The 12604-nt window shown below is 43.2% G+C and overlaps 1 protein-coding gene across 1 annotated transcript in view; it reads right to left on the minus strand.

Annotated features, from left to right (window-relative positions):
- Nucleotides 1-12604, minus strand: part of SH3BP5 (SH3 domain binding protein 5) — a 51764-nt gene that overhangs the window by 6945 nt on the left and 32215 nt on the right. The window contains exons 5-6 of the mRNA XM_010398865.4: nucleotides 4669-4799; nucleotides 751-793 (exon numbers count right to left, since the gene is read on the minus strand). Coding sequence (XP_010397167.2) covers nucleotides 751-793; nucleotides 4669-4799 — 174 coding nt within the window. The remainder of the gene's footprint in view (nucleotides 1-750; nucleotides 794-4668; nucleotides 4800-12604) is intronic.

The raw sequence follows: 12604 nt of genomic DNA on the forward strand, positions 1-12604 counted from the left end.
CCTGCAACTCCGAGAAGCCAGGCTCCTGGTTTTGGGGGCCACATGCAGCAAAAGTCACTCAGGTAGAGAGTGATTCTTGCATTTGAATTTGTAGGGCTACTCTGCCCTCACAGCTCCAAGACTGGCTGTAATAGCAGGGATTACCATCCCACACAGAACTGCCATGCCCACCTCAGGGCCACTGTGCCCTGCAAGGCATTTGCTATGCCCAAGCACTGGCCAGTCATCATTGCACCACACAGAATGCAGCACAGAGATGCCAAAAAGCCCTGGAAGCCTACCCAGCCAAATCCCAAATCCCTCTTATGCCAAACCCCAAATCAGAAATTCACATCTGTGTGATGTTTGAGCACTGCAAGCAGGTTACTTATTCTGTTAATTGATCCAACCAGTGAACATAAAAGAGCACCCCAAGCACAGCTAAACAGTCTGAAGCACAAAATACAGGGGGAAAAAAAAAATTAAACCCACAACAAACAAATAAATCCCAGATACATTAAACTACAAGAAGCAAAGATAGTCAAACTGTACTCTTTTGGTTCTGACAGAGTTCAAACACTCATATTTCACACAAGGAAACAAAGACTCTCTTAGTCTTTTATCTTTAAAATGTGCTTAGCAAATTGCTCAAGAGGTTTTGAATTGGCTTTGTATAGAAACACAATGCAGTTGTCGGAGCACTTTAGATGCAATTTCAATATTTACTGTAAGCAGTAAAGAGTTTCAGATGGATCTGAATTACATACTTACCTCTAGTTGGACATAGTACTTCGCCTTGAGTTCAAAATAAGGTCTGTGGAAAAACAAAGAACAGTTGTTTACAATCACTGGGACTGAATGCAGTGTACTGGCGTGGGAGTTGCTCTCTTTGTAGCATTAACACAGCTATTTTGTGTACCACTGCAATCCCAAGAGACCACTATTCAGATGATGGAACACCTACACATGTTCTCAGTGTCTCTTACTCTCTAATGCCTCTATTTCTCATGGGTCTTTTGACCTAAATACAGATTGCAAAATTCCAGTTTTTGGAGTTGACAGCATAATTCCTCCAGGCCTAGATTCTGCAAGATATTTAAATGTAACATCCAGCTTCAGGCACAGGCATCCTCTCTCTACTCAGCTGATTTCTGAGCCCACAGCATGTGTAAATTCCCACAGAGGGTGAACCTGCTCCGTGTTCAGGTGTGGGGGGTAGAAGGGCAGTTCTTGGGTTTTTCAGTGAAGGGTGTGAAGGGAGCTCAGAGCACCACATACAAGGGCACAACATTTCCCAACAGTGGCCACCAGGCACTTCCCTAAACTTGCTTATAAGGTTGCAAGAGGACAGGGGTATAAGAGGTGCAGTACGAAGCCTTGAAACCACTTTCCATGCTCAAAGTTTTGAAGCCCACAAGCCAGTATCATCTGATACAACACTGAGCAGGACTAAAAAAAGAAAAGCTCTGTTATTTCAGCAGGGCTCACTACCCTTCTCCCCTCTCAGAAGCTCTCCTGGAAAGTAGGGGAGAGATAAACAATTGGATATGGTTTTACATGAAATAGAATGTGAACTACCCTTGTTGTGTTTCTACCCTGACAGCAAGGCTCTTCTGAGCTGTAAGCCCTACTGCAGCTGCATTTGGGACTTCAGGAGTGTGAAGCTGTGGCTTTCTGATCCTATATTCTTTGAAGGGTTGAAATCACTACACAGTCACACACAAAATAACTGAGTTGTGTTTCCATTAGAGTAGGTAATTTCCAGCTCTGATATTCTTAAGCACCTTCCCACCATCATCAGGAGTGCACAGCCAAGTCTCCATGCTTCCAGGGACAAGATCCAGCGAAAATGCACCTCTGCCTTCCCTTACTGGGACATAACCCTGCCCAAGGCTACACAGATGCACCTGCCAGGCAGGATAAAACACTGCAGTGGAGAATTTGGATTCAACAGATAAAGGACTCCTACAGCCATACCCCAAAGCAATGGGAGCACACAGATAGTGACAGAATGGTGTTGCAGGGAAACATGCACAGGGAAAGCATTGAAACCCACTCACCTCAAATGACCCGATTCTCAACCTTCCTTACCCTGGTGCCAGCTGGGAGGGAACAACCAGGCTTGAGTCCTAACCTCCCACCAGCTTCCACAAGCCTTGGGAAAAGTCCCCTCTCTATCAGCAACAAGCACACGTGTGTTTGCATGGTGTGAAAAAACAACACATAAATGCATATGTGTGTATACACAAATACCTACACGTGCACATACGGGCAGGAACGCTTACGTGCAACAGGCAAGAAAAACCCCACCTCAGCCACCAAAAGGAGACCAAGAGCCTCACACATAAACACTCCTGCTCACTGATGGCTCACACACAGCTGGGCACCTGATGCCAGCAGGAACCAGGGCACTGGCAGGGGAGGAACTCCCATGTCCTGGGGTCACTTCATTCCCTCACATCCGTGGCCCTGTAGCCACTGAGGGCTGGTCTGTAACTCAGCAGGGCAGGAGACTCGCCCACAGATGCAATCCTACATCACTGGCCAGCTGAGTCCAGGGCACTGCACAAAGTGCTTTTGAAGTCAATGACAGGAAGAGTGAAAGGCACTTTGCCCAAGTCGCCAGAGCAGAAAGTGACTTCCAAAAACCAGCTAACACAGGCGAGTTCATTATCCTACAGCTCAGAGGCACTGAGCCAGAAGATCTGGTGACTGTTAAGAACATGCAGCCGTATGCATTTTCACAGCTTACACGCAAATAAACACCCAGAAACTAAATTAAAAACAAAACCAAAACAAAACTATCCAATAACCCTTCGATCATCAACTTTACACGGTAAATCATCTAAATGACTTTCCTCCAGGATGCCCCAGTCTTGCTTTCAAAATAGTAATGCTTTAAGCATCTTAATCCCAGCTGAAGCAAGGAGCAAATGCAAATCATTTTCTGCCCAAAAGAGAGCAACTCATTCAGCTTGTCTATCCAAGAGTTTAAAGAGAGGATGAACAAAAGGCCAGAAAGGCCCAAGTGTTACAGCCAGTGCTCCCACACCACCCAGGGAGAAGGTCAGAGCAGGATGCTGGTGTTAAATCCTTCCTGAAAAGCAGCTAGAGGCCAGCTACACCCTACAATACAAACAGCCACAAATTCAGCAGCCTCATTTCCCAGCTTCTGTAGCCACTTGACAGCACTGATGTTTTCAGTTCAGTTGCAATTTTCCTTTATGTGAAAATTGCAATGCTGGGAAACGACTGACCTTTCCAACATCCCTATGTAGCATGACTTCAAAGACATCCGCAACTATTTGTGCCACCAGGCATCTTTCATGTTAATACTAGGTTAGAAGTGGCATTTCTGTACACCCTTTATTAAAGGAACTCCAAAACACCCTACCTAGATGGTTTATGCTGCAGTCAGCCCTGCTGTAAGACAAAGGAATATACATACTGGGATCCTTCCACAGAAGTGAAAACCAGCTTGGCCCAAGGAGAATGACACGAGACACCCCTCTGAGGGTAGTTCCAGCAAGGAAATGAAAACTCTGAGGCACATCACACAAGAGGCAGCTGGGACGCCAGGCTCCACACCATCATTACAGAAAGCTATGTACTGACAACTTAATCATGGTCTTTATTTTAAATCTTATTGCAAGGAAGGAACTCCTAGCAGCCAAAACTGTTCTCAGATATTGCCCTTATCCAGAGGAATCTGTCATTTGGTGATCTGACGATGGTTTTCACAGCCCCTGCACAGTGCTAGACAAACAGCATGCCGCTCCTTCTAGGAAGTCACACCGCTACACTGTTTCGGCAAACATGCTTGGATCTTGCTTGGGAAGTGCTAATCCTTTCTTGAATTGAGCAAACCCCAATCAAAATAGATTTCTAGTTGACTGATTTCACCAAAAAGTCATTTTTAGATGGAGGGGATTAAATTCTAAATACAGCAAGCAGATTGTTTAGACAAGCCACAGTCTGGAAATATTTTTTTTTAAAAATGTCTGTGAAATACAAAGAAGATTAAGAATTGGTTGTAAACAGGGCCAAATTTCACACAGTTCTGAAAAAAAAAGCTGTTTCACTTCTCTGCAACAGAGCCAAACTGCACAGCAAATGCAGAGACAATTATTAATGACACAAGCTGCTTAGCTATGCCCTCTGAAAGGTGTTTCCTTCCCCAAGAATGGCTCTCACACAGCTTTGCCATGGCAGTGTCAGGAAGTAAACAAGCCTCATATACAGCACGTTACACCCGTGCAGACTCGCACCTTTCAGCTTTCCGTCACTTGCTTTGTTGCTCTCCTAACTAAAAATAAGAACTGTGAACAATCCCAGGCTGTGAAACATCTACACACACAGCTCTGCAGACAGCACCTGTGCGGATCCCATGAGCCTGTTCCTCAAGTCACACGCCACCAAGGAGTTCAGTGCACTAGAACAAGACCAAGATGCTCCTCAGAAAAGGTTTCTTATCCCATGTAGTTCACCAGTCTATCAAGGCAGGTGTTTCAAAAGACACTTAGAAGAACAACAAGGACAAATACCAGTACCAATTGTGCTGTGAGGCTGCTACACACAGAGAGGAACCCAAAGAGCAATACCCTTTTGCAAGTTCAAAACCCCCACAGAACAGGTATTTCCCCCCCCCCAGTTTTCACCACTAAACTCCTCTCCAAACATAAAACATACTTTGATTTATTGATGGCTCTTTTCAGCTTCTTCTCCAGTTGTTTCATCCTTCCCATGGCAGCATTGTATTTGGCTGCAGTCTCCTTGTGAACCAACTCACTTCTTGTTTTGGTCTGCTCTGCCTCCATGACCTTCAAGAGGGGGAAAAGAACAGGTTGAGCAGCAAGACACAATAATCCACTTCTTATCATTTCAATTAACAGCAACTTTATAATCTCTCCAATCACCTCATGTCAGGAAAGTGAGGGCATAGAAAAAAATTACTTTCAGTGAACCTGCTTAAAAGTCTTTCCCAAAAAGAACAGCAACATGTCAAGTCTTCAAACACTGTAATTATGAGAGGTGTTACAGGTTTTCACATAATCCCTCTTACAGGAAGTACAGCAGACCCTCAGCTTTTGGGTCCATCCTTTAACCCAGTTAGATATTCACAAGAGAAGCAACACTAGCAGAAGTCACCCAACTACATTCAAGAGCAATGTTTATGCTTCCTCCTGCTTCTCTCCCAGGAACTTGACTTCCCCTGCACAGACATGGCAGGTTGGTCAGCTCCCAGCTACAGCCCCATCACTCTGCAAAGGGCTGAACACCAACCACAGCAGAGGGAGGACTCAAATACAGTTTGGCCTGAATCACCAGTCACTAGAAGACTGTGTGTCTGAGATGGCTCTTCTCTTAAAACAGCTGACATGCCTGAAATCACAGTTTCAACACTGAAAATGCAAAGGTTCAAGCCCTGAGCTGACACTCCCACTACCCAGACAAGGGAAGCTATGCTGATGACCAGCCCACTATCCTCATGTATCAAGATATCTTGAACACAAGTCTGATAAGGAGCAGCTGAGGGAGCTGGGGTTGTTTAGCCTGGAGAAAGGAGGCTCAGAGAGACCTTACTGCTCTCTACACATACCTGAAAGGAGGGTATAACCAGGTGGGGCTTGGCCTCTTCCCCCAGGTAACAAGCTACAGGAAAGAGAAAAGGACTTCAAGTTGCTCCAGGGGAGGTTTAGATTGGATACAAGGAAAAATTTCTTCACTGAAAGAGTTGTCAAGCATTGGAACAGGAAAAGTAAATGTCTCTCCGTTAGCTGCACTGTTGGTATCCCATAGCCAACCTTTGCCAGTAGCTCTATCCAGGGTACTTTTAATGTCCAAATTTACAATGTCAGAGGTGTCAGAAAATGTGTTTTATTTAGTGCACTAGCAGTCAAGATCCAGACAGGGAGGTGACTAATTTATTTAAAGTCACAAAAGTGGTGACACGTCTTTGTTGGTCTAGCTATTGAGGGGAAAGCAGGTGATCTTTTTAAGCTTCCTTTCTTGCAGCTAAGAAGGTATTTATACAAAAAATGGCAGGACTTCATTTTCTCCAGTACTGGATTTTGAAATGCCTCAGCTGTGATACCAACTACTCCGCAGCTTCAAGCAGATTTGCTCCAACTGGCTCCCACCACCAGACTGTGCATCTGAGCTCTCAGATGCAGAGAGAATATTCAAGATACCTTGATTTTAAATAACCTCACCCACAAAGCTCTAGGTTTTGGAAAAAGTGTGCTAGCCCTCCTAGCCCTCAGGCTGAACTGAACAGGGAAAAGAGATGGTAAACTCTGACTTGCTTGGAGCGCTGCTCCTCTCAGGAAAACTCTCATGTTGTCCTTTCTGATGCCTAAATGAATGCGTGAAACTGCCAAAGCCAAACTCCATCAGCATCAACTCGTAGCTCTTGCTGCCACACCTGGAGGCCACTTCTTGCTCATCTGCACACACCACTCATTATTAAGGAAAGGAATTACTACAGAACTTTAAACTATGGGAAATAAAGATTTTCAAAGGATCTTTTGATCAGATATAAAATAATATACTCAACTCCAAAACCCCTCAACTTTCTCATCTATATAAGGCATCCATTTTTAAAGAAAGGGAGGGGGGGAGGGGGAAGTCTATCAGGCTCATAACATACTCTCTCGCATCCTCAAAAATAAACTGCAGCCTCTTATCTCAAGCAACTGTTTTAAAGCCAGTTGGTGCAACGACTTTCCTTAGTGAAAAGTGTCAGACAAGGCTGGTTTCAGCATGGAAGTCTCCTAAATTAAACTGCAGCCTCCAAAGATTGCACAGAAGGTGGTTCATCTTCTTTCTAGAGTGGCAAGGAAACTGCAATTTAAAAACACCGTAAGCTACAAAATAATGGAACAACCGGAATTTCCCAATGCTCAATTACATGTCAGTCTCTTGCATCCATTCTTGGGGCAAAATTAGCATGAATTTTGATAAATCACGTGCTAAGAAAGACCAGCACCAGGGTCATAAGCAGGTTAGGTGTCCAGTATCATGCTGATTTTTCAAATGTTTCATATCAAATATCACAGAAATGCTGAACCCTGCAGAACTGGGCTTTGAGGATGAAAGATTGCAAATGCCTCAAAATACCTGACAAAATGTGGAATTTGCTGCCAGCCATATATACCCATGTTCATTACCTTTTCCAGCAAGAAAGGGGGGGAAAAGGCTATATACTTAATTCTTTTGAGAAAATAGTGATGTAAGAAAATCTCTCTTCCCACCCCCCCGCCCCACCCCCCAACCCTTGTTTTCCTATGGGCTTTCTGTCACCATGCTCACATTGTCCGCACACCTCTGCGGAGACAGCCTGTCCCCTTTCCCTGGGACAGCAGCTCAAGGTGCACACCCAAGGCTCAGGATAATACCTGGGAGAAGGTTTAGAAAAAGACAGATAGGCTTGTGAAGGAAAGAAGTACTTTTTATTAGCACTAATAATACATTTGGTGAAAAAACTGCAGTGTCAGATGGACTTGTAAACAAGCTCTTGGTCACAGTTACCAAATAAGCTGGTTTGTCTAATCCAAGTGCTTCTACCACCCACCTTGCCTTGTAGGGATGCCTTAGGTTTTAACTTTTATATTTTTCAAATTCTGTACCGCTTAGTGTGTGACTCTGAAGTTTCTTGTAGCCTGCTAATTTCTGCTCTCTCGTGCTAGGTAGACATAACAAAGCCTCTCTGGGCCTGCTCTCCAAGGACACCCAGACTGTCCTAGGCGCAAAAGTATAAACCAAAGACCCTCTAAGGGGGGGAAAGCTGAGGGGAATTACATCATTAAACTGAAGCCTTAACTGGAGAATTAACCCTGCTATGCAAATGAACCAAACCTATGAAAGTGTGAAGAACTTGTGACCTGTCGTCCATCTCGGGGTCCATCTTGGCAGTAGCCTCTGGCCCCCAGGGGGTAACTTTGAAGGCCTTTCAAATAAATACCTACCTTATTCCCTTACTCCTGTCTTGTCTCTGTTCCCAGGAGGCCTCTTAAGGCATCAGCAGATGCTCCTAAGCCATCACAGATGCAACAGCATCACTTAGAAAAAGGCAGAGAAAGAAGTGAGGATAACATCTCTTTAAAGGCTGCTTGAGACACATCTCACCTCCTTACACTGTACCTGCCTTTCAGCTCACCCTTGGGGTGAACAGGGGACATACTCTTGGACAAAAACACCCAGAATGGATGAACTTCTAGGATACCCACACAATCACTGGACATTTCTGTAGCCCTTGCCTGTCCCTCACTACTGGACCACCTACTCCAGGCAGAACTCACTCTCCCAGGAAAGCACAGGCTGTAAGACACAAGTAATGAAAACAAAGCAAGCAAATACCCCCATCACCGGGATTGATCAATTCCTCTTCTTCCCTAACCCCTATTTCCTACCCAGTTGTCTGAAAAAGGAACGTCAGTGTAGAGTATATATTTACCATCAATAAATCTGGGCAAGTAGCTTTGTTCCACCCAAAGTATTTCCATAATCTGAAGTAAAAAATGGACTCCAGACAAAATTTTAGTAGTAACAACAAATGCAAAAGAAAAATTTTATCAGTGGAGTTGAGCAAAGTTGACCATCTAAGCCAGATAATTACTCAGAAGGACCGTTTCTTTCACAAAAAAAATTAAATTTATCGTTCTTCTAGGGGACAACTTAAAAATAAAAGAGGAGAGAGACAATGCAATATCAGTAAACCAGGAGGAGAGAATCAACCATACAAAGGATTGCAAAAAATCACTGCATTTCCAGGATAAAGTGACAGAGAGATTAGGACAAGGAATGATGTGGTATTTTTGTTGTTACTTTCACAGACTTTTCTTCTCCCCCTTTTTCCTCTAAGTTTTTCTAGCTGCAGGAAGTATCTCTCCTCTCTACATCACGAAAGCACCCACACATTTTACACTGACAGATGGTACTTCATGGTGTAATATCAAAGGGAGCTTCACAAGCCAAATTAATCCAAGAGGGAGCATGCCTCCTCCCTCTTTACTCTCCCCTCATCCTCTCCTTTTTAAAATGTCTCATGATCAAGAGCCAAAACATTTCTTCTCCCTGCCAGAATTTATGAACTGAACATATCTCAGGAAAGACTGTAGAAGCAGAACCTTTTTAAGGCTGCAGATTGCATCAGCAATTAGAAATTAGCAATTTCTCCTGAAATTCATGAAGGGTCTTCCGTTCTGCTCCAGCTTGTCTCAAACTAGAGGTAACACATCTGTCAGTACTTTCCTTTTGTACATCTTTATGAATTATTTTCAGTAGGAGCAAAAATGTGAAGACCTTTTTCCTCCATCCCTCCAAAATTCAATATCCTTTGTGTGGAAGTTTCCTTTCACAGGACCCTCTTTCATAGCCCTGCTCTCTGCACCTCAAACTGCAGCATTACAATTCAAGGTACTAACAGGCTGGCATCCACTAGCAAAAACATCATCACCAAATTTTAAAGAGACACTGCAGTTACCACAATCCTGCTAAGCCAATGGCTAAGAGTGAACAGTATTTTTCCTCCCCAGGCAGCTTAAGAGCTCATCAAGCTTGTCTACATTTCCATTATAATCAACAGAGAATTTATCTTAAAATGACCTTGCCCCTCTGGCCACATGAATTGCTCTCCAGACACCACTTATTGATCAGACCGCCTTTCATCATAATGGAACTTTTGGCAAGTAATTGTGATACAAAGTCAGGCTCTAGACACCTGACACTGATGAGCTAAATTCCAATCTAAGCATCATTACATTTCTCAGATCTGTGGAAAAACAGACATCTAGAAAAAAACCACAGGACTTTACCCCAAAATATGCATCAAGTTAAGAATAGAAATGGGCAAAGCAGCTGTCTGACTTGCAGGATTGAACCACAGTCCGGTGCTTCACTGTTGTGAACATTTAGCTCAAGCACAGACGTTTGCAGGGATTAGTTCCATCTTCGCAGGCAGGTAGGCAGGAGTCCAGCTCCTGTTTATGCTCCCAGCCCCCTTTGGAAACATAGCTCAAACTTGAAGGTGCAAAGAAATTTCTGAGTGACAGCCTGTACTCCCTGTACCTGTTCATGCTGGTTCTGCCTGCTTCACGAATAGAAAGATTTTCCACACGTTATGCTTCCAGCTCATCCAGGAAAAGCAAAATTTCGGTAACTCTCCCATTTCGCATCAGTTGAATTGTGTGATTTTCTACATCAGTGGCTACAAAAGTCTTGTTTACAGAAGCCTGAGAGATGGTCACATTAAAAATAGTGTTAATATCTTTTCAGACTATCAAGACATCAAAAAGCAATTACAACATACAACCCTTATCTCTATGTCCTCCCAGTGAGGGTCTGGAAACAGCATTTCCTGTTTGGTACTCTGGACACCAAGTCTTTGTCTATATCCATAGGGTCAAGTGCAAAAATAACCTGGCAGCACTTCCACACATAGCTGTATAAGAAATCAGTTTCTCATTTGTTCTCTTGCCTACCCTTTTTCTTTATGCTTTCTGTTTACAGTGTTTGTCAGCTACCAAGCTGCTAACAGGGCTTAGGTTTGGTTCCAAGTTACAGATTAATTCAGTAAAGCCTGCTGCCCGTGCCTTAGAACAGCAAATAAAAACACTTTACTCTTGCCTGACATTTCTATCAGTAGAGAAACAAATGAATTAGTAGCCCACTTCTAAAATCTGGCTCAGAGGTGCTTTTCTGCACTTGAGTCCTTGCTGTACAAGGCTCAGTGCAAGATGATTCTCTTCATTTATAGATGACAACTGTCATCTACAAATACATTCAAAAAAAGCTAGAAAATCCAAATAACCAGACTGCAGAAGCTTTCTCCAAGCGCAATTTTATTTGTGCAAGTAGAAGGCACCTATTTCTTAGTCCTCAGCCTTCACCCTAAGAAACAGTTTTTTCCATTAGTGATTTCTAATGTAATTCATAGTTAATGATCTGAGTTGTCAGCAACACTGTGGCAGTCAAGAAGAACTTTTGCTCTACAAGATCTCATCCTCTGACCTGTTTTCATCCATAGCTTGGTAGGGAATGTCAATGTTTTCTGCTCCCCGAGATCCCGATTATTCTGTTTGCCTCACTGAACACTAAGCACTTCCATTAATTGCATGCACTGAAGCCAAGTGAAGTTTTCACTCCATTCTTAGAGAAGATAAAAATTCAGTCAAGCACTCCAAACAAACTAATGTTGGGTGTGTTCAGCCAGGACTTCCAACAGCATTTTCACCCTTCTTGGCTCTGGCCTTAGCCTCAAGACCTCCACCATGGCCAATGAAAATTGTAAGACAAACTTCCATGCAACTCTCTCAAAACCTGCTGCACCCTGGAAAGGTACAGATGGGTGTTTTCTGGGAACTGAGCTTACCCAGACTATTTTAAGCACCAGGAATTGTTGGATAACAAGTTTTCCATTCCAGGAGCCCTCAGCTGCTCTATACAGTCCAGCCTAGGAGATTTTACAGCTGCAGTACGTACACCTAAGTTCCTTATCTGCTGTTCAGCTCTAACAAATCAGAGGCATTATGGCTTGAATCAGCCCTCCAACAAACAGGTATCCTACAATCAGTGATGGCACCTATTAACACCACCAGCGTGACTCCACCGAACACTGCCAGCAGCCATCTGCTGCTCTGAATCACTGGGTTTGCTCATCTCAGGTGCACACCTCTCACAGACTCACAGTCAGGGAATGATCAAGGTTTGTAGAAGGATACAACATGCCTTTGAAATAGCCAAGGAAAAGAAGAATTCATTTGTACTCTCAAATTGCCGTTGTTTCCTTCCTCACCCACCCCAACACAAGTTTTTGTTATGCCAGCTAGAGAGAGGTAGATTGCTGTCACTGTCCACCAAAACTCAGCAGTTTCCCAGTCAGGAGCTCTAAGCAACTCCTTTGATGCTTCCAGTTTTTCTCATCTATCAATTCTGAGAATCAAAAATTATCTATTTCTGCACTTTCTTCATATTGAGCAGGGATTACAGCTAGGAAAAATGTCAGCTGGCACAAGCACACTGCAAAGGTGGGTCTCTCCTCATAAACACAGAGGTCACCAGATCTGCAAATACCAAATGATAACAGGGACAATAACACAAACAATAGCCTGGAGTTCATTTTCTCACTAATGTATACCAGGTTTTCTATCTCTCCCCTACACACAGCCAACATCCTTTCTGTTCCCTGTTTCTTCATCAGGCAGCTGGATTTTAAAATCCACTCTGAAATAGAAGCTTTCTTATAACTGAGAAGCTTTTGCAACACAACAGAGCTGTTGCATTGAGGACTGCAAGACAATATGAGCATTGTATAGCATGATAACATGTTTGGAATAGCAAGTTCAGCTTCACTGGCATATTAAGGAAATGACAGAACAAAGGTTTTTAATTTAGATTTTTGGCTCTTTTATGTTAAAAAAAAAAACTTTCTGTGCCTTTTTTTTTTTTTTAAACAGGAAAAAAGAGACAAGACAAATTACAGGAAAATTCTTCTTGACATCTGCTAGAAAGAATACTGCCTTTCTTTGTTAGATGGTTCATCTCTTCTGTAAGTTTAAAAAGACTTTACAAAGGAGGTAGGACCTTGTCTAAATTCCAAATTTAATTCAGGATAAAGCAGCATGCA

This window comes from Corvus cornix, chromosome 2, assembly GCF_000738735.6.
Source record: "Corvus cornix cornix isolate S_Up_H32 chromosome 2, ASM73873v5, whole genome shotgun sequence".
Lineage (NCBI taxonomy): Eukaryota > Metazoa > Chordata > Aves > Passeriformes > Corvidae > Corvus > Corvus cornix.